The sequence below is a fragment of the Bos mutus genome, chromosome 18 (genome assembly GCF_027580195.1).
Source record: "Bos mutus isolate GX-2022 chromosome 18, NWIPB_WYAK_1.1, whole genome shotgun sequence".
Taxonomy (NCBI): domain Eukaryota; kingdom Metazoa; phylum Chordata; class Mammalia; order Artiodactyla; family Bovidae; genus Bos; species Bos mutus.
In genome coordinates this window covers 11,195,687-11,223,481 of record NC_091634.1, presented here as the reverse complement: position 1 = coordinate 11,223,481, position 27,795 = coordinate 11,195,687, and the positions used below count along the sequence as shown (strand labels likewise).

The window sequence follows — 27,795 nt, the reverse complement described above, 5'->3', positions numbered from 1 at the left end:
ACCCGTAACTCAAGATGCCTTGCCTAGGGTTCGAGGGGTCACATACGTCTGTGCTGGGAACCTCAGCAAACTGTTTTCTTCCATGTTTAATTCGGTATCACATGAGCAACAATAAATAGTTCCTTCCCGTCCCTGCAATCTTCCTCCAGCCCGGGTCAGAGCCCGAGGGGCTGGCTTCCCATCCGGAGAAGGCACCTGCAGCCCGGAAAAGTCGCGGCTCAGACCAGCTGAGCCAACAAACCCACAAAACTCCCTGGAGAGTTAAAGGGGCGCGCCCAGGCTTCCCGGCAGTGGGCGTGGCTTCGAGGCAGTGCGCGGGGGCGGAGCTTCACTGAGATGTCCCCTCAGAGGGTGTGATCAATTAGGGGGCGTGGTTCTCATCAGCCGCTGTAACGATGACGTCCATCCAAATGCGCACGGCCTCTGGGCTGGGAGCCACCATGTAGAAAAGGCGTTCGTAGGTTTTGACACAGAACGTTAGGCGAGGGTTCGGGCTCTGGAATAAGTAGCGGAGTGGAGGTGGTTAAGAGAACAGGTATGACTCCATCCTAGTTCAAATTCCAGCCTTGCTATTTACAGGCTGTGTAGGGTTGGGCAAGTAATTTAAACTCCCTGAATGTATGCGGATCTGTCCTCCTACATGATGTTACCTCCTTCGATGGGTTATGGGGATTAAATGAATTAACACAGGAAGGCGCTGAGAATTATGGGAGCAAGAGAAATTTAAAGGAAGGACCCATGTCCCAATCCCCCAGCTCTGCTGCTGCTGCTGCTAAGTCGCTTCAGTCGTGTCCGACTCTGTGCGACCCCATAGACGGCAGCCCACCAGGCTCCCCCGTCCCTGGGATTTTCCAGGCAAGAACACTGGAGTGGGTTGCCATTTCCTTCTCCATTGCGTGAAAGTGAAAAGTGAAAGTGAAGTCCCTCAGTCGTATCCGACTCTTAGCGACCCCATGGATTGCAGCCTACCAGGCTCCTCCATCCATGGGATTTTCCAGGCAAGAGTACTGGAGTGGGGTGCCATTGCCTTCTCTACCTTCTCCTATATTAGAAATTGTTGCTGTTGTTCAGTCGCTAAGTCGTGTCCAACTCTTTTGTGATCCCAAGGACTGTAGCCTGCCAGGCTCGGCTCCTCTGTCCAGGGATTTCCCAGGCAAGAATATTGGAGTGGGTTGCTATTTCCTCCTCCAGTGGGTCTTCCCGACCCAGGAATCTGAACTTGTGTCTCCTGCGTCTCCTGCACTGCAGGCGGATCCTTTACCACTGAGCCCCCTTATGCTTAGTTGCTAAGTCATGTCCAACTGTTTTCGAGCCATTGATTGTAGCCTGCCAGGCTCCCTGTCCATGGGGATTCTCCAGGCAAGAATACTTTAGTGGGTGGCCATGCCCTCCTCCAGGGGATCTTCCCAACCCAGGGATCAAATCCAGGTCTCCTGCATTGCAGGCGGATTCTTTACCATCTGAGCCACCACGGAAGCCCTACTGAGTCCCCTAGGAAGTCCATATGTTAGAAATACAAGCATTCAAATTTCCCCTCTTCCAAATCTAGGTCTCCCTGGTTCGTAACTGGGAAAACTTTAGTCTACAACCTATATATTGAGTACCTACTTGCCAACCCCAAATTAAGTAAAGCCTTTACGACCATTTTCTGTCTTTAACCTCAACTGTGGAGACATGGGTTTAAGAGTGCCCATTCTGCAGGTGAAAACACTGAGGCTGGAGAATGGAAGTCACTTTTCTGATGTCCCACAGTTGGGATTCCAACCTAAGCTCTAAAGACACAGTTACTCTCCAGAGCTTTCTAAACATTGGATCAGTTTCTGGCACTGCACTTTTATAAATGTTCCAATTCCAGAATTCTCTGGGGAAAAATAAATCTGATATGACACCAGGGGACCCATTCCCATTTGGCAATTGTGAGAAAATGCTAAGAAATGATCCTCTCCTTTCAATGCTCCCAGGTGGCCTCAGTCCCCACCTTGCCCAATTCAGTCATTCATTCTTGACTTGGCATCTGAGTTTCCCAAATTTCTGCTCTCAAACTTTTGTTCCAAGAAAAATAACTGTGGCTGAGAGCCAGAGACTGAGCTCTTAATTTTTGGTCCCTGCAGTGAAATGACCTGTCTGGATTTCCTGTGCTGGATGGAGTACCCTGACAATAGGGGCTGTGGGTGGCCCTTCCCCGGGGGATAAGCTAAGATTTGACTGGCAGGGCTCCAACCATGAGGGCAGGGCAGCACCAAACAGGGGCTTCACCTTGAAGGCACAGCGTAAGTGGTCGTAGTAGACTTCCTCGATGGCCTGGAAGTAGATGACGCCTTTGAGCTTGGTCTCTTCCTTGTCTGATGGAGGGGGGTGAGGGAGAAACAGAGCCAGTGAGAGATGGGTTGGGGTTGGCGGGGAGGGTACCAAGGGGGAGAGGAGTCTCTGAGCCCAAGTCCGGAGACTGGGGTTGGGGTGAGGAGCATGGTGATAGAATCTGAAGGTCCCTAAAGCGCTGTGGTTAGGAGGTGAGTGAATGTCGATGGAAGACTGGTGTGGTGAATGGACAAGGCTGGGAGGTGGGGTCTGGGGAGCTGGAATCCTAGGTCCCCAAGTCCCTTGGCCCCTGAGAAGGGCAGAGACTTAAGGAGAGGTTCAGAATCATCGATTACCCTAGAGAGGAAGGAGGAGAAGCTTGGAACCCTAGATCTGGGGGCTGGGCACTGATAATACTCCTCCTGGGTATGGGGAAACTGGGGTCTGGAGACTAGAATGGTACACAGTGATACCCAATGAGGGCTGGGTCGCTAAAGGAGGAAGCGACTGGGGGGTCCAGGCACATACATGGACCTAAAAGAGAAGAGACTGGGGGTGGGGCTGCTAGGTCTCTGGGGTGAAGGTCTGGAGTGGTCTCTTTCACAGGCTTGGGGGCCCAGGCACCTCAGGCAGCAGAGCTGGGCTTACCTGCGTAGTAGGCCAGGCGGCGGGCCTGGCGGTCAAAGCAGAACCATCGCTTCCTCCAGGTCTTGATACGGCCACCCATCTTCACCAGGGGTCCGCGGCAGCATCCCCCGGACACCCGTAAGTGCGGGCAGTTTTCCGGATTGTGGCCCCAGCGCTCCAGGTGCTGCCGGAGATCCAAGACCCGAGGGCCAGCAGGGCTGGATGGCGGCGCGGGCGGGGCCTGGGGAGGGAAGAGAAGGGGGGTGTGACGTCATAGGGTCAAGAGCTGGGAGGGAAGTCTATAGCCTGGACCCTCGAGGGGAGCCCGTCAGAGTAGCTCAAGAGTAAGGACCAGCACATCCTTTAACTTTGGCAATGACGATTAAGACGGTATCTCTGACAGCTACTCCGATTGACTGCACACTGCCCAGGGCTTTACCAGCATCCATTCCTCAATCCCCCTCAATGGCCACTCTTGGGTCAAGGCTACTATAAGTCCCGTTTTTCAGATGAGCACACTGAGGTACAGAGAGAAATAATCCACCTGAGATCACATAGAGTTTCTAAGTGACAGAGCAGGGCTGTGAACCCAGGTCTTCCTGACCTTAGCGCTCACCCTGAAATACTGGAGATGTGTTAGAAAAGTGATAAACCCCAGTAAGCCCTCATCTGCTGTATCTGTAAAACAGGAACCAGATGGTGAGTGGTTATAAGGAGAGCGTTGATTCCATTATTATTATTGTTGTAGATAGCATTCTTGCTGTGATGAAATTGCTGATCATTACCTGTGATAAAACACACACACACACACACACACACCCACTTTATAATCTCTTTGCCCCCCTTCTCCTCAGGAGGTAGGTACGTCATTGTCCCCATTTTACAGATGTGGAAACCAAGATTCGGAGAGGTTAAGTCACAGGCCCAAGTCACACAGCCAGAGCTGATGAGCCAGGACTCCCCAGGCACAGTGGTCATCTCAGGTGGCCATAAAGTGGAGCAGAATGAAGGCAATCAAAGTGTCTACTGTTACGAGGTCTAGCCTGATCAAACCTATTCTTCCTGAATGTTTCCTGCAAAGAATGGTATATGATCCCCAAGGTCATACTGAGGCCTCAGACTACAGCATGCAAGCAGACCCCTAAGGGATTTTGTTAAAATACAGACTGGGATTCAGTTCAGGGATGCTGACGCTGCTGGTCCATGGACCACACTATGAGGATTGAGGGTTGAAAACACTGAAGTAAGGCTAAAGCAAGAAAGGATGAGAAATAGAGGTGAGACGAATTGCATGGAGACAAGGAAGAGTGAGGAGAAGGGGGGAGGCGGGAGCTGGGGAACACACAGGAGGGGAAGGGGTGGTTAAAAGGGCACCCACTGGGTCATCCTGCCAACTCCACACAGTAACACTAAGTGATCACCATGTACTGAAGTTCTGCTCTGTGGCCAGCACTGTGCCAAGTGATCACCTCGCTGCTTCTCCAAAACAACCCATTATTGTCCCCATTTCACAGAGGAGGAAACTGAGGCTCTTAAAGAGGAAGTGACTCACCAAGGTCGCCCAGGTAGGACATGGGTGTAGCCGGGCCCCAGTCAAGGAAGGAGAGCAGGGATGGGCTTGGGACTGGCAACTCCCCCACTGCCCACTTGTTTCACCTCCAGGGAACACTTGCCCCTCTCCAAGTCTTGGTTTTCCTCATCCCAGCACCCTCCTCATGGGGCTATTTCATGGATGAGCTCGCTGTTGTCACCTGGTGAGTCCACCCCCAGGCGCAAACCCCAGGGACACGCTTGCTCACGGAAGCGAGAAGGCAGCTCGAGGCATGAGGGGGTGGGGATGGGGGACAATGCAGTCAGCAGGGGACTGGTTAATAAATGATGGTGCTACCCAGCAGGAGTGTTTCATTTTTAATGAGGCAGAGCTTATGCCTGACAACCCGGAAGGCTCCAGCAGCCTTCCTGCTTTATTTTACTCCCGGCTCTCATCAGCACCTGACATGCTACTTACTTTACTTATTGATGCTGCTTTGTGTCGCTCTCCCCTGCTAAATGCCAGCTTCCAAAAGGCAGGGACTGTCACTCTGCTGTCATCCAGGGTCTACCACACAGTGCGAGCTCAGTCACTCGGCCACGCCCGACTCTTTGCGACCCCGTGGACTGTAGCCCGCCGGGCTCCTCTGTCCGTGGGATTCTCCAGGCAAGAGTGCTGCAGTGGGTTGCCATGCCCTCCTCCAGGGCATCTTCCCCACCCAGTGACGGAACCCGAATCTCCTGCATCTTCTGCATTGACAGGCGGATTCGTTATCACTGAGCCACTTGGGAAGGCCACCATCAAGAGGCACTCCATAAATACTGGGTTGAAATGAATAAGGAAAGGCCTCATGTTTGAGAGAAACAGAAATGGTTTGGGAACCATGTACTTGTTTGTGAGGAACATAAATTCACCAAATGCAGTTTGACCAGTGAATGTGGAAAAGTATAAACACAGATTTAAAGCCTCCTCTATGACAGAAAACACTTGCGCCTCCCAGTTGGGAGAACTTCACTTTCCCAAATTCTAAAGTGTTTGCTGTAGGGGCTTCCCTGGTGGTCCAGTGGCTGGCACTCTGCAGTTCCTCTGTAGGGCGCATGGGTTCCATACCTGGTTGGGGAACTAAAATCCCACATGCCACACAGGGAGGCCACAAAAATAAATAAATAAGGTGTATGCTGTAACAAAAAAGTATTCATATTCTTAGTATAGGTAGAAATAAAAGCTTAATGAGGAGCTGTCAGCTAAACTCAAAGTGTGAGAAATTCTACAAGATAAATGACTTTTCCACCCAATAAATGGCATTTTTTAAAAAAAAAGCAGGGAGGGAGGACTCAATCTCAGAGATTTAAGACATTTTTACTAAAGGCACTGTGTGTGCTTTGTTTGGATCCAGATTTGAATAACCAACTATCAAAATCTATTCTGAAGACAATTTGGAGACAATTAGGGATTTTGTTAAAATGCAGACTGGGATTCAGTCATTCCAGGGTGGGGGTCTGGAGGCGAATGAAGCTCAGGGATCCAATGCTGCTGGTCCATGGACCACACTATGAGGATTGAGGGCTGAAAACATTGAAGTAAGGCCAAAGCAAGAAAGGATGAGAAATAGAGGTGAGCCGAACTGCATGGAGACAAGGGAGAGTGAGGAGGGGTGGGGAGGAGCTGGGGAACGCACAGGAGGGGAAGGGGTGGTTAAGAGGGCACCCACTGGGTCATCCTGCCAACTCCACACAGTAACACTAAGTGATCACCATGTACTGAAGGTCTGCTCTGTGGCCAGCACTGTGCCCAGTGATCATGATCACCTTACTGCCTCTCCAAAACAACCCATTATTGTCCCCATTTCACAGAGGAGGAAACTGAGGCTTCTAGAGAGGAAGTGCTCACCAAATGTTACTATGGACCAGTATTAGAATGTTACAGAATTAGTCATAATTTCATAAGCTATGACAGTGGAACTTACGTTAAATATATATATATAGTAGGTACATACTGATATATGGAAGGAATGATAAAATATCTGGAATTGGCTTTAAAATATTCTTCTGCAGAATGGGAAGTAAGTGTGAGGTCCAGTACAAGAAAGTTAGTAATTACAATAAGATTCAATATTGATAATCACTGGAGCGACATGGAGGACTTCCCTGGTGGCTCAGTGGTAAAGAATCTGCTTGCCAATGCAAGAGTCGCAGGTTCAATCCCTGGGTCGGGAAGATCCCCTGGAGATGGAAATGGCAACCCACTCCAGTATTCTTGCCTGGAGAATCCCATGGCCAGAGGAGCCTGGCGGGCTACAGTCCATGGGGTCACGAAAGAGCCGGACACGACTGACCAACTAAACAACGGTCATGAGCTGCGTGGTGGGCACATGGGAGGTTATTAATCTAGTCAAACTTTGAACAATATGTTTGAATATTTCTTAAGTAAAAAGGGTTTTTTTGGTTGTTGTTTTTTAAGAATCAAATAAAACAAAATTTTAAATATTATTTAAAAGCCCCAGCTTGTGGTTACCCTTATACTGCAGTAACTGGCTGACAACGGCACCCACTTACAGAAAAGGAAACCGAGGCACAGAGAACTGAGCGTGTCACATACCATGGATTCAGATGACCCTGATGGGAACAGAAACTAGGTCTTCAGAGTTCCCCTTCTCTTGCCAAGCCCAGGATACTTTTTGGAGGTCAGGAGAGGGTGAGATGTCAAAGGGCAGAGGCCAGGGGAAGTGGGGGCAGGGGCGAGACTCACCATGATGGCAGGTACAGGGGGGCCTGAGGAACCTTCCTTGCTTCTTCTTGTCCCTTCCTGTGGGTGCAGAAAGAAAGTGTCAATGAGACTGCAAACCAATAAGAAGTGGGGGAAATGTACTGTGTTCCTGGGTCCGAGGGAGGAGGGGCTGGGGGCCTGGACTCCTGGGTCCGAGGGAGGAGGGGCTGGGTCTCACCCTGGCCTGCAGCAGCCGCTCCCTCTCCGCCACGGCCTGCTGCAGGAGCTGCTCCATTCGGGCAATGTCTGGGTAGAGGGCCCTGCAGTTGGGAGCAGGGAAGAGACAGGGCCGGTGAGAGGAGCCCAGTCTCTTCCCCCCGTCTCCTCACCTTCTCCCTGATGTCTCACCTATTCCTGGGGCCGCAGTTCAGAAGCTGATAGAGAGGGTGTCTCCCGGAGTCTCCAGCTTCAGGCGGGAGGGCCGAGGCCTCCAGGGATCCTGGGAGAGAAGGGCCAGGGCAATGGGCTGGGATGCTTCCTGGTCTAAGCCTCTCCCTCTCTCCCCCAATGAGGGCATCCAGGTTTGTCCATCCTGTGTGCAGGGAGGGTGGTGATGGGAGAAGAGGGTATGTGGGGTGATGTTGGTACTCACCACTACAATGGAGCGACAGAGGCCGGGGGCATCCTCTCTGACTGGCTCTCTCTCCCCTCTTCCGGGACAGGCTTCCAGTCCTCTGGAGGCCAATGGAGCCCTGAAAACACACACAGCCCAGGCACACAGGAAAAGATGCTCAGTCTCCACCATTAGATCGGAGAACCACCAAGGAAAACCACCAGCTTGAGACTTCCCGGGTGGCCCAAGGGTGAAGACTTCGAGCTCCCCACGCAAGGGCCCGGGTTCCATCCCTGGTCAGGGAACTAGATCCCACATGCCACAACTAAGAGTTTGCAGATGGCAACTAAAGATCCTGCATGCCCCAGTGAAGATCGAAGATCCCCGAGCAAGCCGGCACAGCCAAATAAATAAATACGTTTTTTTCAAAAAAAGAAACCACCATCTCATTGGCACGGATCAGAAAGCCACTGTAAACGCAATGCTGAGTGAATGCAGTAGTCACAAAGGACCATACAGTGTACTGATCAGAATGGGCAAATCCAGAGACAGTGGTTGCCAGGGGCTTCGAGGAGAGGGGAATTGAGGGGTGATGGCTCAAGGGTACAGGGTTTCTTTGTGCATGCGTGCTAAGTCACTTCAGTCGTGTCTGACTCCTTGCAACCTCATGGACTGCTGCCTGCCAGGCTGCTCTGTCCATGGGGATTCTCCAGGCGAGAACACTGGAGTGGGTGGTCATTCCCTCCTGAATATTCTCTAAAATTGCTGATGGTAATGTTTGCACAACTCTATGACTACACTGAAAACCACTGAAAAACACTTTTAATGGGTGAATTGTAGGGTAGGTGAATTATAGATCTACATAAAACTGGTTGTTGTTGGTTTTTTTTAAGCCCACTGTATCGGGGGAGATGTGGGAAACCAGACGTTCTCCTACAAGGCTGCTGCTGCTAAGTTGCTTCAGTCGTGTCCGACTCTGTGCGACTCCATGGACTGCAGCCCACCAGGCTCCACCATCCATGGGATTTTCCAGGCAAGAGTACTGGAGTGGAGTGCCATTGCCTTCTCCGCCCACAAGGCTGAGGGCTGTTTTATTGGAAAAAATTTACGGAGGTCTGTTTGGCTCTTTTTAAAAAATAAAAATGGGAAAAAAGAAAAATAAAATGAATTTTTAAAAAGAAAGGAAATAAAATCAAAATGACAAATGTATAAAACTTTTGAGCCCCAACTCCATTTCTAGGACTGTATCTTGTGGGTACACTCAGACATGTGCAAAATGACCTGAGTTCAAGGTTAATTCCCACAGATGCCTGGAGACCACCTAGTTAGTTAGTTAGTGTTAGTCGCTCAGTAGTGTCCAACTCTTTGCAACCCCATGGACTGGAGCCCACCAGGCTCCTCTGTCCATGGGATTTCCCAGGCAAGAATCCTGGAGTGGGTAGCCATTCCCTTCTCCAGGGGATCTTCCCAACCCAGAGGTCAAACCTGAGTCTCTTGCATCTCCTGCATTGCAGGCAGATTCCTTACCTAAGTAAGGAAGAGACCACCTAGGAGACCACCTAAGTGCCCATAAAAAGGAGACAGGCTCAATAAACCTGAGATCATCCACATGGAGGAAAATCCCAAAGCAGATAAAAGGCAAAGGATGCTGTTTATATCAGCTAGAAAACAATGTTTACGGTATAAGCAAGTACAGAGAGTGCGAAGAGGATACCACCTACCCATAAAGAGAGGGGGAGAGTGTATACATGCCTGACTGCTTCAGTACCGAGTATTGGGACTTCCCTGGTGGTCCAGTGGCTAAGACTCTGACCTCCCAATGGAGGGGGCACGGGTTCAATCCCTGGTCAGGGAACCTGATCCCGAATGTGGCAACTAAGACCAGCATAGCCAAATAAGTAAATATCCGATGTACAATGAAAGTCGTTCAGTCGTGTTCGACTCTTTGCAACCCCACTGACTATACAGTCCATGGAATTCTCTAGGCCAGAATACTGGAGTGGGTAGCCTTTCCCTTCTCCAGGGGATCTTCCCAACCCAGGGATCGAACCCAGGTCTCCCGCATTGCAGGCAGATTCTTTACCAGTTGAGCTATCGGGGAAGCCCAAATAAGTAAATAAGTAAAAATAAATACTTTTTAAAAAATACAGTACATCTCCGGGAAGACAGGAGACACTGGTAACCCTGGCTGCCCCTGGGAGGTGAGTTGAGTGGACGGAAACAGTGGCAAGATAGATCTTTTCTCTGAATGTCCTCCCTTTGAACTCACAACAAGAGGAATTTTTTTTTTTTTAATAATAAAATAAACATGACAACCAAGCGCAACCTGTGTTCCTGGACCAGAAAAAACAATTTTTTGTTGTTGTTGTTTTTTGCTAACAAATAACATCTGTGGGACAACTGACAAAAATATGAATAACAAGAGCTTCCCTGGTGGCTCAGTGGTAAAGAATCTGCCTGCTAATAATTCAGGAGACATGGGTTCCAGCCCTGGTCCAGGAAGACCCCACATGCCAGGGAGCAACTAAGCCTGTGTGCCACAGTCATTGAGGTCTAGAGCCCGGGAGCTGCAACCACCGAGCCCTCCTGCCACAGCTACTGAAGCCCATGAGCCCTAGAGCCCGTGCTCTGCTACAAGAGAAGCCACTGCAATGAGAAGACTGCAGCTCCAGAGCAACCCCCTCACCACGGCTAGAGAAAACCAAGAGCAGCAATGAAGACCCAGCACAGCCCAAATTAGATAATTAAAAATATATATATATGAATAACATTTGTGGACTTGAATAGTATTGTCTCAATGTTAGCTCCCTGAGTGTGATTGCTGTACTGTGGTTGTGTCTGGGAATGGCCTTGACCTCAGATGATAAAAAGTAAAAGCATTTAGGGGTAAAGGGGAATCATGCTTCAGAAAAGAAGAATAAACTGTGTGTGTGCGTGTGGGTGTGTGTGTACAGAGAAGGATAAAGCAAATGCCAAATGTGGTAAAATGTTAGTCACACAATCTGGGTGACAGGTAGACAGGAATACTTTCTGCTCCTCCTGCAATTTTCCTGTAAGTCTTAAATCTTTTCAAAATAAAATAATAAAAAACTACCCCCCAAATGAAAATAAACTTATTTGAGAGTTAACAAAGCAAACTAAAATAATTTCTTTAAAAAAACAGCAAAAACTCTGCTTGGATAACAAAACATAATAAGAATAAATAAGTTGTATAATTTGAGCACCAACACATATCGTGCGTGCCAAGCTGCTTCAGTCGAATAAGACTCTTTTGCAATCTCATGGTCTGTGACCGCCAGCTCCTCTGCCCATGGGATTCTCCAGGCAAGAATACTAGAGTGAGTTGCCAGGCCCTCCTCCTGGCCCAGGGATCAAACCCAAGTCTCCTGCATCTCCAGCATTTCCAGGAGATTCTTTACCAAGGAGCAACCAGGGAAGCCCACCAATATGTATGCTCACTGCTAAAGATATTAACTCATCAAATATATGTAATTCACGAGTTAATACTAAAAGAAAAATCGAACTGGTCACCAAAAGAACCAACTCTTTATTTTGAAGGTAGGTGAATGAAGTGAAATCGTCAAACACTTTCTTTTCCTACAAAAACCATATCCCTGGGTAACCAAATAATCAATAAAGGCAAGTCCCCCTTTAGAAAAAATTGTCAATCAATAAACGAAGAAGGAGGACTTCCCTAGCAAGCCAGTGGTTAAGACTCTGCACTTCCAATGCAGGGGGTACAGGTTCCATTTCTGGTCAGGGAACTAAGATCCCACATGCTGAGTGGGCAGCCAAAATAAAATAACTGCTTTTTTTGTTTTAAGATTTCTTTAACTAAATTAAAAAAAAAAAAAAAAACAATAAAAATAAATGAAGTAATGACAGATGGGATTTTCCCACTCATGGCTTCCAGGGAATCAATCAGTGGATGCCACAAAAAAAGAGACACATGCTCCCAGGATGATTTGCCAAAATGCCAATCATGCAACTGCTCAGCCTCCCACATCCAACTTTACAGGAAATAAAGAGGCAGAGCAAGGTGGTGTTGACCCCCACAGATGCAATCAGCAGACCCTGCCTGCGAAACTACAGAGCAACTGCCTGGTTTCTTCACCAAACAGATTTCAAGAGGGACAACAGAAGAAATGGGAGTCTGTGGATGCTGCTGCTGCTGCTAAGTCGCATCAGTCGTGTCCTACTAGAGTGGTTTGCCATTTCCCTCTCCCGTTCACGAAAGTGAAAAGTGAAAGTGAAGTCGCTCAGTCGTGTCCAACTCTTCGCGACCCATGGACTGCAGCCTACCAGGCTCCTTCTTCCATGAGATTTCCCAGATAAGAGTACTGGAGTGGGTTGCCATTGCCTTCTCTGTGGATTCTAGGAAATTTAAAAGAGATGCGCTGTGCTTAGTCGCTCAGTCTTATTCGACTCCTTGAGACGCCATGGACTGTAGCCCGCCAGGCTCCTCTGTCCATGGGGATTCTCCAAGCAAGAATACCAGAGTGGGTTGCCATGCCCTCCTCCAGGGCATTTTCCCAACCCCAGTGATCGGACCCAGGTCTCCCGCCTTGCAGGCGGATTCTTTACCTGAGTCTTCCCAATAATAATCATTAAGCTGTGCGTGTGCTCGATGTGATTCTCTATGTCTGTATTATTTTAAAACGTTTTTTTAAAAATAGTTACCATGGGACTACTGGGCTTCCCAGGTGGCTCAGTGGTTAAGAATCTGCCTGTCAATGCAGGAGACGTGGGTTTGATCCCTGAGTCCCGAAGACCTCCTGGAGTAGGAAATGGCAACCCACTCCAGTATTATTACCTGGAAAATTCTATGAACAGAGGAGCGTGGCGGGCTACAGTCCATGGGGTCGCAAAGAGCCGGGCACAGCTAAACACACACACACACACATACACACACACACACACACAAACACAAAACCATGGGACTCCCCTGGCGTCTAGTGGTTAAGGCTCTACACTTCCACTACAGGGGGTGCAGGTTTAATCCCTGGATTGAGAATACGATTCTACATGCCACGCAGCTTCATTCAGAAGATAAAAAGTAAAATAAAATAAAAATAATAACCAGTATTTACCAAGTGCTCAGTCTTTACCTAAGAGTGTATGTGGCACACCACAGACCCATTTAAGCTTCTAGAAGCCCTGGGAGTCAGGAAAGGTTCAAACCACTTCAAAAAGATGAAAATGAGCCCCAAGTTCCTGTGGTTCTTTACTCTTCCCTTCCCTCAACTGATATTCCCAGCACTTCCCAGCTGAGAGATTGTTGGCACTGAGGAAACATGTAGGTAAGAGAAACTCAGTCTTTCCTGGTGGCTCAGACCATAAAGAATCTGCTTGCCAACGTGGGAGACCAGAGTTTCATCCCTGGGTTGGGGAGGTTCCCTGGAGAAGGGAATGGCAACCCACTCCAATATTCTTGCCTGGGAGAATTCCGTGGACAGAGGAGCCTGGCAGGTTACTAACACACACCAGCAAGAGAGCGCCAAGTCTTGTCTGCATGGAGCTGACACTGCAGGGACTGAGTGACGTGTGTGTGTGTGTGTCCAGTCCTGTCAGACTCTTTGCAACTCCATGGACTGTAGTCTGCCAGGCTCCTCTGTCTGTGGAATTTTCCAGCCAAGAATACTGGAGTGGGTTGCCATTTCCTACTCCAGGGGATCTTCCCAACCCAGGGGTTGAACCCGTCTCTTGCACCTCCTGCACTGGCAGGCAGGTTCTTTACCACTGCACCACCTGGGAACCCTCAAGGAACTGAATGAGTCATCACACAAGACGCAGATCATCTGACATCGCTGTGAGTGAAGAGTGTTACAAAAGAGAGTTATAAAAGGGTAATATAAAAAAGGATCACCTGCAACTAGAAGACCAGGAACAGCCTTCTGGACACTGACCCTGAGGCCCAAAGGATAAGAGTTGGCCAGGGTTGACTGAGGCGAAGGGTGTTCTAGGTCGCAGGATCGGCAAGTGCGAAGGCCCTGAGGCAGGAGCCAGCACGGTGTGCTGGGGGGTCAGTGCCCCCGCAGCTGAACAGAGTCAGTACAGGGAGGGGGATGCTGAGAGGTGGGCAGGGGTCAGACCACACAAGGACTTGTGGGCCACACCAAGGAGCCTGGGGGAACCATGGAAGGCTTTTTGGGGGAAGCGCTGAAGTAGGAGGGATCAAGATCACTCTGGCTGTTGTTTGGGAGCCAAAAACTAAGGTGGAGAAAGTCAGTGAGGAGGGTGGTAGAAGGTCGCGAAAGCCAGAAATGAGGGTGGCAGTGGGTGGAATAAGAATTATAATAATTATAACAATATCAATCAAGGATGGTTAAGAATCCACCTTCCAATACGGGGGACATGGATTCAATGCCTGGTCGGAGAGCTAAGACCCCACATGCTGCAGGGCAACTAAGCCCTTAAGCCACACCTGGAGAGAAGCCCACGTACTGCAACTAACTAGCCGACGCAGCCAACAGTGAATTTTTTTTAAAAAAAAGCTGGTCTTCCCTCATTAAGAAATATAATAATATCAATCATTATATAACCAGAGCAACAGGTGCCCACGTTTACTAAGCACCTGCTATGTGCCAGGCATCACATCAAGTACTTTAATGCATTAGCCAATGAATGCTGTTATTATTCCCATTTCACAGCTAAGTAAACTGAGGCATAGAGCCGTATCTCAGGTCAACCAGCTAGGAAGTGGCACAACAGGTACTGGAATCCGAGCAGAGTCAGTACTCTTAGGCATCACATGATCCTGGAAAGAAGGGGTGGGATTTGAGAAGGATTTAATAGGACTTGGAGGGAGAGACGGGCAGGGGCAAGGGGAAGTGATTTGTTAATCCCTGCATTTATCTGCTTGTCTACTGTTTCTCTGGCTTCGTAAACAAACACTCCCTATGTTCTTTGTGGGGCTTCCCCCTGTGGCTCAGGGGTTAAAGAATCCACCTGCAATGCAGGAGACTCAGGAGATGCAGGTTCGATCCCCTGGAGGAGGCCATAGCAACCCACTCCGGTATTTCTGCCTGGAGAATCCCATGGACTGAGGAGCCTGGCAGGCTACAGTCCATAGGGTTGAACAAAGTCAGACACAACTGAAGCAAACTTAGCAAGCACACACATACAAGCTCTTCGTCATCCCTGAGGTCCCTCGTCACTGCCTATGAGCTCATGTTAACCAGGTGCCCACTTGGGTTCTCAAGTTTCCTTGAGAAACCCTCGTCTCTGAAAGGCACAGGCTGAGGAATCAGGCAGCTTTGGTTCACACCGAGCTCTGCCGCTTAGTTGGGTATGTGACTATAGCAAGTCACGTCTCTTCTCAGGGCAACTCCCCTCCCTGTAAAGTGAGCGAGGTCCTGCCACCCTGCCGTAACTAATGCAAAGATTCATACGCTGACCTCATGCAAAACACACATAAGAGTGGGGCACTGCCACCAGTGTCCAAGGGCCAGACACGTGGTGACACCTGCATGCAAGGTGGGTGTGGGGTCCATGCCAGAGGGTACCGGGTCCACCTGGCCTTAGAGGCTCCGTGTCCACAGAAGCCACTAACTCAGGTGAGGACTCCATAGGAATGGCCCGGCTTTCCACCAAGTCTTTATAGATATGCAGTTTAATTATAAGGGTCATATTTACCCAAAGGCACGTTGCCTGGCAACAGAGCTGACAATCCACCTTTATCAGCCTTCCAGCTAGAAAGTTACAAAAGCTCTGCTAACCCTTTACCTGGACAATAAGAGGACCCACTGTTACAGTTTCTTCTAACCAAAAAATGAATTTTATATTAGGTGCATTTGCAATTTCATACATATATAACATATTATTGATTATATATTCAAGAAACATATCATTTTAATAAAAATATATTAAGTTGAAGCATGTCAAACTGTCAGTATTTGACCGTTTCTCACCTTCAAATGGGCTTCCCTGGTGACACAGACAGTAAAGAAGCCTGAAGTGTGGGAGACTGGGGTTTGATCCCTGGATCAGGAAGATCCCCTGGAGAGGGGAATGGTAACCCACTCCAGTATTCTTGCCTGGAGAATTCCATGGACAGAGGAGCCAGGAATTATATGTTTCATGAATATATAATTCAATAATATATATTATATATGTATGAAATTGTATATGCACCTAATATAAAATTTTATTTTTGGGTCAGAAGGAACTGGCTTTGCATCCATGGTGTTGCAAAGAGTTGGACACAACTGAGCGACTTTCACCCTCAAATAATAGCAATTCTGTGGGTTCAAAGTGATGAGATGGCTTTGAGCAGACCCTGGCCTACATTAAGCTCTTAAATATTAATATTAATTATATTTTAGCAATAGTTAATAATATATTAATATTATATTGTTACTATTAAGATATGTTGCATATAATATTATATAATCAACAGGTAAATATTATAATATACAATATAATTAATGTATTAATATTAACTTTTGAGCTTCCCTGGTGGCTCAGACAGTAAAGAATCTGCCTGCAATGCAGGAGGCCCAAGTTTGTTCAGTCCCTGGGTTGGGAAGATCCCCTGGAGAAGGAAATGGCAACCCACTCCAGTATTCTTGCCTGGGAAATCCCATGGACAGAGGAACCTGGCGGGCTACAGTCCATGGGTCACAAGGAGTTGGACACGACTGAGCAACTAACAACAGCAACAACAATATTATGTTATTATTGTGGGTACAAAGACAGACAGACATGGATCTTCATAACATCATTGTTAACTGCACAAAACTCCATCCGCCATCCTCAGAGAGGAGCTCCAGGCGCCCACACAGAATTGTGTGCGCACAGAAGCTCAGAGTGGTTCAGAGCGTGGCCTCTGAACGCAGAGTGCTAAGTTCAAATCCCAGCCTTGCTGTATACTAGCTGATTAAGAAACCTCAGCTGCCTCAGTTTCTTCCCTATAAAACGATAAGAAGAACCCAGCTTGTAGAGTTGTTGCAACGCCTAAATGAGTGAATCCACATAAACATTTAAAACAGTGCCTGGGGACTTCCCAGGTGGTCCAGTGGTTAAGAATCCACCTTCCGATGCAGGGGACAGGGGAATCTAAGATCCTGCAGCCTTGGGGCAACTAAGCCCACACCCAGCAACTACTGAGCCTGTGGGCCACAGGGAAGATCCAGCACAGCCAAAAGAAAAAAAAAGTTTTTTAATTCATAAAATAAAACAGTGCCTGGCACACTATAAAGACTCCAGAAAAAAAAAAAAAAGGCTTCACAAATTTTAGCAGTCTTTATGATTGTTACTGTTTATATCATTATTACAGAGCCATTGAAAAGGAAGAGGCATCTCTAAATGTATTGAAAGAAAAAATCTCCACCACAGTCTTGAGCTAGGGGAAAAAAAGCCAACTAGTAGCTAATACTGGAGAAGGCAATGGCACCCCACTCCAGTACTCTTGCCTGGAAAATCCCATGGGCAGAGGAGCCTGGTAGGCTGCAGTCCATGGGGTCGAGAAGTGTCGGATACGACTGAGCGACTTCACTTTCACTTTTCACTTTCATGCATTGGAGAAGGAAATGGCAACCCACTCCAGTGTTCTTGCCTGGAGAATCCCAGGGACGGCGGAGCCTGGTGGGCTGCCGTCTATGGGGTCGCGCAGAGTCGGACACGACTGAAGCGACTTAGCAGCAGCAGCAACAGCAGTAGCTAATACACATGTTTTTGAAAAAACATTTACAGGATAGAACAAGCGCTCACCCTTTCTAAGGGCTGACCCCACATCCCTACAATAGCCCTACCTCCGGGCACAGCACTCTGCCACTGTCTACTCTATTTCATTTAAAGTTGCTAGCAATATATTCAATAAATGTTTTAACCCATTCATAAGTTGGAACCCCCATTTTCAGAAAATCTGGAAGAAAGAAACAAATAGCTACCAGGACCTCCCTGGTGGCCCACTGGCTAAGACTCCACGCTCCCAATGCAGGGGGCCCCGGGTTTGATCCGTGGTCAGGGAACTAGATCCCACATGCTGCAACTAAGACCAGGTATAGCCAAATAAATAAATACAAATACTAAAAAAGAAAAAGAAACAAATAGCTGCTCGGTTCTGAGGAGGAGGAGGGCCACGGCTCCTTGGGCTGGGGAGAGGAGGACTGATTATCAATATGCTCTGTTGGGTGGCTTTTAAAATTTACATCTGGGGGCCTCCCTGGTGATTTAGTGGTTAAGAACCCACCCGCCAATGCAGGAGACACAGGTTCGCTCCCTGGTCTGGGAAGATCCCACATGCCAAGGAGCAGCTAAGCCCACGTGCCACAACTACGGAAGCCCATGCACCCTACAGACCTTGGTTCACAGCAAGAGAAGCCACCGCGATGAGAAGCCCAGGCACTACAGTGAACAGTAACCCCCGCTTGCCGCAGCCAGAGAAAAGCCCGAGCACCGCCACGAAGGCTCAGCACAGCCAAAAATTAAGAAACAAATAAAATCTTTTTAAAACTAACTAAATAAAATTAACATCTGGGCAGGCCCGGTTCCATTTCTCCAGGGGAGGAGAGGTAAGATGTTAGGCAGAAGACAGAAAAAGAATAATAAAGCTGGAGCTTGGTGAAAGTTAAAAATGCGGCTTGATCAGCCTCCCCTGTCCCTCCCTCTCTCCCCCATGCCCACAGCAGAGAAAGCCACAGTGACCAGCGAGACCCCCCAGGTGATGAGGTATTTGGGGGTGGTAGGGGGGGCACCTGGAGGGAGCTGTGAACAGAGAAGAGGCAGGAAGAGGTGGCGGCGGCCGTGTGGGCAGTGGGATCCTGGAGAACCAGCAACTGGCGGTCTGTCTTCTGGGTGAAGAGGAGCTGCAGGAGAAGGGGTGGGGTGGAGGGCCGCTGCCAGGATGCTCTGGCCTCCAGAGCATGGATGCCCGCTGCCAGAATGCTCTGGCCCAGGCCTCCAGAGCCAGCCCATTTCTTGAATGGAAAAGGAAAGGCTCAAGGCCCCAAGAGAGTGGGAATGCAGTCTCAGGGAAGGAGGACTTGTGTGCAGACTGCTGGCTCTCTGAGGAGGAGGCTCTGGAGGTCTGCACTCCTGAGGCCCAGGGGGAAAAGGGATTAGGGGTTGAGAATGGTAGATCCCAAGGGAGAATGGAGGTGGGGGGCCTAGATTCCTGGGTCTGAGGGAGGAGGGGACTGAAAGGCACACGAAATCTCCATACCTTGGTGAGAGCCTGGTTGGGCTCAGAGAAGTCCCCGCCAGGGGTTCCCTGAAGGCAGTTAAGCTCGAGCAGTCGGCTCCGTTCCTGGGGAGGGCAAGACATGAGCAACTCCTACACCTCAGGGGACATATGGGGTGCAGGCGAGGCAACGGTATGCCCCAGCAGGAAGTGGGGATGTAGGACAGGTGTCGGCAGTGAACTGACCTGCGTCAGGGCCTGAAGGGCCTCCTCCTTCTTCCGGCTCAGCCCCCGACTCTCAGCGGCCATCTGCTCCCCCAGCGACTTGAGCTGCTCCTCCAAGACCTGGATCCGGCGCTGTGGGGCACCCGCCAGGGCCCGGGTTACTCAGCTGACCCCGGGTCCCGGGCTGGTACGCCCAGAACCAGGCCCTCCTTGAGAGCCTGGGGTGTGCTCTACCCCATACAGAGACCCTGGCATCTGGATGCCCGGGAGGGCAGGGGGAACTCAGAGTTAACCTTCGCTAGTGCCCTTCTCCCCTTTGAGGGCCTAGAAGAGACCTGGGGTGAGCTGGAGGGATGGAGGTTCAAACATCCAGAGGCTGAGGAAGACAGAGACCCAGAGAAAGTCGACATTGCCAAGAACAGAGAGAGAGAGGGACTTTCCTGGTGATAGAATGGCTAAGACGCTGGGTTCGTGCAATGCAGGGGGCCTGGGTTTGATCCCTGGTCAGGGAGCTAGATCCCACATGCCAGAGCTAAAAAGATCTTACATGCTGCCATGAAGATCGAAGATCCACTAAGACCCGGCACAGCCAACTAAATAATAAGTATTATTAAGAAAAAAGAACAGAGAGAAAGGGAAAGACAGAGATAAACCGGAAAAGATACAGAATAGAAGAGCCAAGACAGGGAGAACAGAAACAAAGCCTGTGAGGCAGGAATGGGAAAGGAGACCCACGTGGGAACTTTCTAATCCGAAACTCTGGGAACCTTTGTATTAAATACAGTCAAAAGTTTAAAGTCGCACAGTTGTGTCCAGCTCTTTGCGGTCCCATGGACTGTAGCCCATCCATGGAATTCTCCAGGCAAGAGTACTGGAGTGGGTTGCCATTTCCTTCTCCAAAATATAGTCAAACTTGTAGCTTTTTCCAGCAGGACTTTTCAGACCCTTGAAAGTGAAGCTCCCAGAAAGGACTGGTGGGAGCATGATTTGAGATAAGGGCTGAGACATGGGGAGTGTAGTGGCGAAGACCTAGCAGGTTCAGATCCCAGTTCGATCCTTTGGGAACAAAGTGACCTTGGAAAAGATAACTCGAGCAGCTTGACCTTGAGTTCCTTCATTTAGAAAATTCGGGAAAAGATATGAAGATCTGTCTCCCAGGACTGTTGTAAGGATTCGATGACTTAATAGTCATGAAATGTTTAGGATCGTGCCCAGCCCATGGTCAGTGCTCAATAAACATCATCGACCATCATGACTGTTTTGAAGAACATGACACAGGGAGGCCACCAGGACAGAGAAGGGACGAGACAAGTGAGTGGAGGAGCCAGAGGGCAGCGGCGAGGGAGGCAGGGTGAGCCCAGACCGACTCACCCTGTGCTGTGCCACACTGGCCTGGAGCTCCTGGACCTTGGGGTCTGGCACGCCGGCCCCAGGGCTGTCCCGATCTTCTTCCTCCTGCCGGCTCTCGCGCTCCAGCTGCTGGAACTCCAGGTCCTCGTAGGCACGCTGGGCCATGTCCAGCTGTTCCCTCATCTGTGGAGGGAACACAAAAGGATTGGAGGCCTGGATCTCTAAGAACCAGGAGGGTGGAGGGCTGGAGCCACGACTCCTGGACGAGGGAGGAGGGGCTGCAGATCTAGACTCCGGCGTCCAGAGGGTTAGGGGCTTGGGGCCTGAGCTTCTAGGTGGGTAGGAGAGGAGGGGACTGAGGGTGGCCTGGATACCGGGTCCCCTTACCTCCTGCATTCCCTGCAGAAGCCGCTCATGCTGGTCTTCAGGCTGCAAGTCAAGCTGCTCCTGGGCCTCCTGGAGTCTTTGGCGAAGACGCTCCACACGATCCCTCTCCTGGCTCAGCCGCCTCTGTTCCTGCATCAACAGCAATCAGGCTCTTAGCCTCAGCCTGAGCACAGGGAGGGAAACAGAGGCCAGCTGGGGCTAGGCCAGCCAGATCTCAAGCTCCTACTCGCCTGGGAAGTCCCCCCCTTCCAAGTCTGGGGTGTTGGCTCTATGAGGGCAGGGACCCTGTCTCTCTGGTTCATGCTGTACAGGCCCACCCAGAGCAGACCAAGTAAACAGCTTTTTAAGAAATGAAGGAGGGGACAGATGAATGGATAAAGATGTGGTACACATACACAGTGGAATATTACTCGGCCATGAAAAAGAAAGAAATAATGCCATTTGCAGCAACATGGATGGAATTAGAGATTAGCATACCAAGTGAAGTAAGTCAGAGGAGAAAGATAAATATCACAGAATAATAATCATATGTGCCATCTAAAATTTGACACAAATTAACTAATCTATGTAACAAACAAACTCACAGTCATAGAGAACAGACTTGTTAGCGCAGGGAACTGTATTCAATATTCTGTGATAAATTGTAATGGAAAAGAATATGAGGGGTCTTCCCCTCGGTCCAGTGGTTAAGACAGTGTACTTCCACTGCAGGGGCATGGGTTAGATCCTGGTCAGGGAACTAAGATCCCACATGCTGAGCTACATGGCAAAAAAATAAATAAATAAAGAATATATATATATATATATATAAAAAACTGAATCACTTTGTTGTACAGCAGAAGTTAACACAACATTGTAAATCAACTATTCTTCAATAAATGTTTAAAAAAGAAACAAATGAGGGAATGAATGCTAAACATATCCAGACTTGGTGATTGATACTGGGGACCCAGAAGGGGGTCAGACCTGGGCCCTGTACTCCAGTAGGGGACACAGCCAGTTATAGCCTGGGACAATCAGGGCAGTGAAATGCAGATTCTGTGGGAACCAGAATGGGGGGAACAATTTCTACCAGGGTAAGCCTAGGCTTCCTGGATGTGAAGATTTTAAGATGAGCCACAAAAACCAAGGAGCATTGAGACCTGGGGAGCTAGAGAGGGCTGGAAGGGCTTTCTGGACTGAGGGAACATCATGGTGCAAATGAATGGAAGTTGAACAGTACAGGAGGGACTTTCCTGGCGGTCCACTGGCTAAGACTCTGAGCTCCCAATGTAGGGGACCTGGGTTCGATCCCTGCTCAGGACACTAGATTCCACATGCCACAACGAAGAGTTTGCAGGCGTGCTGCAGGCTAAACTGCTTCAGTTGTGTCCAACTCTTTGCAGCCCCATGGACTGTAGCCCACCAGGCTCCTCTGTCCATGGGATTTCCCAGGCAAGAATACTGGAGTAGGTTGCCGTTTCCTCCTCCAGGAGATCTCCCCGACCCAGGGATCAAACCAGTGTCTCCTGGGGCTCCTGCATTGCAGGCAGATTCTTTACCACTTGAGCCACCAAGGAAGCCTATGAGTTTGCATATCACAACTAAAAATTTCCACATGCCAAGTGCCCAACTCAGCAGAGCCAAATAAATAAATAAAAATAAATACTTAATAAAAGAGAAAAGAAAAGTAAAGGAAGTGTAAGGGCAGACTGCAGTCAAGAAGAAAGAAGGTGGGATGGAGGGAAGAGATGGGGAATACAGGTGAGAGATGACAGTGGAAAGGCAGACAAGATGGAGCTCGGGTGTGGTTTGGACCACCAGGCTGAGGAACCCTATCCGGGGTCAGTGGGGAGTCACGGCAAGATTGAAAGGCTGGGGTAGGATCTGGGTGTGGAACCATCACTCTGGGAGATAGGTTCGAGGGGTTGAGACCAGCTCCTTCCTGAGTCCTCCGGGCAATAAGAATGAGACCTTAGACTTCCCTGGTGGTCCAGTGGTTAAGAATCCGCCTGCCAACGCAGGGGACATGGGTTCAATCCGTGGTCTGGGAAGATCCCACATGCCGCAGGTCAACTACTGAAGCCTAAACTCTCGAGCCCAAGTGCCGCAACAAGAGAAGCCACAGCAACTACAACCAGAGAGTAGCCCCCGCTCACCGCAATTAGAGAAAGCCTGCACGCAGCAACAAAGACCAAGTCCATCCAAAAATTAGTAAATAATAAAAATTAAAAAAAAAAAGAATGTGACCTCGCCCGAGGTCTAGGCAGGGCAGATATAAAGGAGATAGACTAGCAAGAGAGATTCAGGGAGAACAAAGAACAGGACGTGGTGACTGACAGGCTTGGGGTGAGAGATAAGGTGGCGTGCAGAGTGAGGCTCAGGACTCTGGCCTGGTGACCAAAGGGACAGTGAGACAGGGACGGTGTGGAAAAGGGAGTTGCTGAGGTCAGCACTGGATATGGTGAATGAGAAGGGGCCAGACTCCTGGATCTAAGGCAGGAGGGGCTGGGGTCTGAAAACCCAGGTCCTAGGGGAAGAAGGAGCATCTAGGAACCAATGTCCTAGAAATCAGGACACATAGGTCTAGATTTTGAGAGAGAAATCAGGGCTGGGAGAAATACAGGCTCTTTGAGGTAACTGAAGACTTAGGATCCAACCCCAGGAAATTCCAATATGTAAGATAAAGGCAAAGAGAGAGACTGACAGAATTACAAAGTTATCATTTTCCAACCTGCAGCATGCTCGGGAAAAGCAATGACCACCAATGGATGTTAAAGCCTTTAGGTAAATAACTATTAGGAAGGGATCAGAGTGACCTCACTGAGGTCTGGAGAATCAGAGACAACATCCCCCTGGCCCAGTGCCCCCAAAGCACCACAGCACATCTGAATCTGATCCATCTTATACATTTAATCAACCACCTGCTTCCAGGAAGCGAAACAAGTTAAAGGACACCCCCGGTGTGCAACTGGTCACATACTGACCATGGGACACAGGATTTGGTTTCTTCAACAAAGAGTTCAGGGGAAAAAAACAGTAGGCAGGGACCATTAGAGGAGAAACAACACACACAAGGCATTTCAACCCATTACAATATACTGGCCTGTGGGGAACCCGATTCAAACAGCCAGCCATTAGCCATTGTTTTTGAGACAGTCTGGGACCCATAGAAACTGACTGGAGATGAGACAGTAATTCTTCAGATGTGATAATGACATAGGGGTGATGTTTTCTTAAAAGAGTTCTTAAAGAACTAAAGTATCTACTGTCAACATGATGTCTGGTACTGGATTTCAAATCTAGGGACAGGGAAGGCAACTGGAGGACATGAAACAGGAATGGAGGATTCATCGCAGCTGAACTGGGGAGTACATCACATGGCAACCGTCTATTTTTTGTTGGTTTGACATTTTTCACAAAATGACATTTAGCGAGCAAAGAGAGATGGAACACGCCCCAGTGAGTCAGGCCCCAAAGTCATAGAGGAGGGAGGGAGGAGGGAAACAGAGAGAGGCATAGGTCCCTGCCACTGCCCACCCCCAGCCCCAGTATCATCATGGCTTGGGCAACGCAGGGTGTAACCCCGGCCCCAGGTCCCAGGAGCACCACAGGAAGTCTGTCCAACAAGGAAGAGAACCGACGGTGAAGATTCAGGAGGGCTAACACACCTGTTCCCGCTGCTCCTGGCCGCCCTTCTCTGAGTCCACCTGCTGCCCTAGCAGCTCACGAAGCTGCTCCTCCTCCCGCCGAGCGGCCACTCGCTCCCCAGCCAGCTCACCCCGCAGCAGGGCCACCTCCACCTCCATCTGCAGAGAGAAGGCAAGAGCTGGGACCCAGAGGCCTGGGTCTGAGAGTAAGAAAGGGGTGCTGGCGCGAGGATGCCTGCCTGGGTCTGAGAGAAGAACCTGGGAATCCGAACTCCTGGATTCGAAGAGAGTATGGAGCTGGAGGCCTGAGACTCGGCTCCCATGGTTGTAAAGGACTGGGAGCCTGGCCTGACGGGGTTCCCCACGAGTTGGGGCCAGACTTCCCAAGGGGTCTGCAGCCTCACCTCGATCCTCAGTTCCTTCCTCTGACGCTGTAGCTCCTTCACTCGCTGCTCCATCAAAGCCACGCGAGTCAGTGCCTCCAGCTGCTGCGCGCGAAGCCGCCGCGCCGCCCCTCGCACCCCTTCTCCAGACAGAGCGGGTGCGGGGGTCGTGGCCGGGGTCTGAACTGGAGACGGAGCCTCCGCCTGAGGTTGAAGAAGGCTAGTCAGTTGGGGAGGACTCGCCCCCTGCCGTCACTAAATAGGTCCCTGGGGCGGGGAATGAGGGTGGGAGTCTGCGTTAGCGACCCTTAACCACCAAGCTCTTTTATCCGAGGCGGGGAGGGTGCAGGTCCGATGACCGCTCGGCCCCAGGAGGTGGCTCAGGGACTCGCAGTTCGGGGAGGGAGTACAAGGATGCTGTTTCCCATTGTCTTGGCCTCACGTCTTCGAAGGTTCTGCATTTCTTTCTCTCTCCCCGGGTCTCTGAGTCTTCCCCCCTTTTTTCTGGGCCTCATTTTCCTGATTCAGTGTGTCTTCTGTCTCTGAATCGCTGTTTCTTTCTCCCTCAGAGTATCTCCCTGTCTCAAGGTTTCTCTGTCTCTTTTTCTGTTTCTCTGAGCATCATTGTTTCTGGGTTTCTGTCTGTGTCTATCCTCAACTCTCTGAGTCTCCTGTCTCTGGTCTCGCAGTGTCCCTTGACTCCTTTGGATCTTTGTCTCCCAGTTTCCCCGTCTCTCGGTCTCTATCTGGTCTCCCTATACCTGGCTCAATGTGTCTCTGTCACCCGCTTGGGTCTGCTCCTCTGGGTCCCCGGCCCCCCCCCCCCCCCCAGTAACTCTCGCCCCCCGGGTCCCTCACCGCATCGTGGCTACTTTCGGTGCTGCTGCCTTCTCCCACTTCTTCCTCTTCCTTCGCCTGCTGCTCAGCTCCTTGGCCGCTCGGAAGCTCTGCCGGGGCCTCGGGCGCCTCCGGCTCGCGGGAGTCTTTGGGGTGCCCCTGGGGCTTGGAGGCCCCTTGAGATCGGACCTCTGTGTCGCACTCCGGGACCGCCGCCGGCGGGGCCCCCAGGTCCGGGCTGCTTCGCGTCCCCATGGCCGCTGAGAATTCCCGTCGGGTGGGCGGGGCCTGGGGTTCCGGAGGCGTTGGGGGCGTGGCCCAGGGGGCCGGCGCGTCCCTCCCGAAAGCTACGGAGAGCGCTCCAGAGGCGGGGCCTGAGAATTCAAAGGACGGGACTGAACATTCCACAGGCGGGGCCTGGAGCTTCTAGGGGCGGGGTTCGTGGCTCCTAGGGCGTCACGCCCCAAGAGGCGGGACTGGAATTTGAGTCCGGGTCCTAGTACGCCCCCTACCGGCGTCTCCCTGCTATCTAGGTGTCGAGCCTTGTACTTTCCCACCCTCCCCCGACTATCCCCTTAGACCACTTTAGAGCGACCCCATCATCATCTGCTTCGCGGACTCAGGATCTGGGTTCCGCCCTGTCCTCTCTGGAGCCCCGTAGTCTCAGCTCTGACCCCCCTGTGTAAGGGAGCCGTGCCCCTGCCGCCTCACCCAGGGATCGGAGAGTCGGGTCTCCTGGTCTCCCTCTCTGGACAAACCAGGAGCCTTGAGTCCTCGGGTCCTCGGGAGCGAAATTCCAGAACTCCAGCCCCCGAGACCCCCACAGCCCCGGCCCCCTCACCGGCTCAGGCTTCGGCGCGCTCCGTTCTGCGCTCCGGCGCAGCAGTTTCTGCCCACTGGACAGGTGGCTGGGGAAGAGGGAGGAGAGACAGGCTGCTCGGTCCCCCTCCCCAACAGCCCGGAAGTGGAGCGGGGGGACAACAGGTCCAACAGCTCTCGAGGGAGGAGGGAGCGACCAGCTTGCCCCGCCCGCAGCCGCGGCACCGGGCCATCCTGGCCCCACCGGCGCCACCCTAGGAAAACCCAGCATGACGACCCCCCAGCTCTGCCTCCAGCTCCCCCAGTCCTGCCCCCAGGGGGCCAGGCGCCTTGGTCACCTGTGTAAAAGCGCCTCCCTATGCCCAGACCCTGAGACTCCTGACAGGAAGAGGGGAATGGAGGTAGGGACCTCTCCCCTCTAATGAGCACTTTAGAAGGGCCCCAACCGGTTTGGGGAGCTGGACAAGAGGAGGGGGTGCCCTGAGCTGAGTCAGAGGCCCGCCCAGAGACAGCGGGAAGTGTGGCCCCCCCACTTTGCTATGGGTGGAGGGCAGAGGTTAAAGGTCTCAGCCAGACCCTTTCCTCTCTGGGCAAAAACAGGAAAATAACTGCTATGTGAGAAAGGATTTTTGGATGTCAGGAGCTGCCTATATAAAGTATAAACATTTTATACACATTAATTTATTTCATCTTTACAGCAGGTTACAGAGAAATTACTATCTCCATTTTATAGTCAGGAAAGCTGAGGGGGGCAAGCGTACCCAGAGTCTACACATGTTGTTGATGTGAGCAACGTATCTGTTCTCTGGAAAATCCATAGTCTTTACCATTACACTTACTGCCATTCAAGCCAGGAAGTCCCTGAGAGATCATTCGGAAAGATAGTAACAATAATAGTTAACACTGATAGGAAATCTGCTGTGTAGGCAGTGTGCCAAGCACTTCATGTATAATGAACTCATTGGATCATCACAACACTCTATTATTATTTCTATTATTCCCATTTTACAGATGAAGAAACTGAGGCTGGGAGAATTGAAATACTTTATTCTGGGTCTCACGGGGCAAGTGGTTTAAACTCAAGACTGTTCTAATCCAAGGAGCTGAGAAATCCTGCCCCACGTATCTGTTTGCTTCTCTCTTATGAGTTACAAAAATCTCCTCCTTCCAGGCTCCCAGGACCTTTATTCTGCCCTGCTCCCTGACCTCTCCAGGGACCAGAACTAACCGCAGATACCTCAGCCCAGAAACCCACTGGTTCCCCCAGA

At 50.4% G+C, this 27,795-nt stretch overlaps 1 protein-coding gene across 2 annotated transcripts; it reads right to left on the bottom strand.

The window, feature by feature from the left end:
• Positions 1 to 68: 68 nt before the first annotated feature.
• On the bottom strand, positions 69 to 26,663 carry PHLDB3 (pleckstrin homology like domain family B member 3). 2 transcript variants are annotated; one of them, XM_070387606.1, is made up of 16 exons: positions 26,550 to 26,663; positions 25,730 to 26,082; positions 24,893 to 25,075; positions 24,510 to 24,647; positions 20,860 to 20,988; positions 20,494 to 20,655; positions 19,144 to 19,254; positions 18,940 to 19,023; positions 18,473 to 18,583; positions 7,815 to 7,914; positions 7,571 to 7,661; positions 7,401 to 7,482; positions 7,205 to 7,261; positions 2,947 to 3,166; positions 2,257 to 2,342; positions 69 to 496 (listed from the first exon to the last, which is right to left on the bottom strand). In XM_070387606.1, the coding sequence occupies exons 2-16, from the start codon at positions 25,961 to 25,963 to the stop codon at positions 362 to 364; spliced, it is 1,923 nt and encodes a 640-aa protein (XP_070243707.1). In that variant the 5' UTR covers positions 25,964 to 26,082; positions 26,550 to 26,663; the 3' UTR covers positions 69 to 361. The 2 variants fall into 2 exon arrangements, with proteins under 2 accessions (XP_070243707.1, XP_070243706.1); XM_070387605.1 differs by having other exon boundaries at positions 26,420 to 26,551.
• Between the last annotated feature and the right edge of the window lie 1,132 nt (positions 26,664 to 27,795).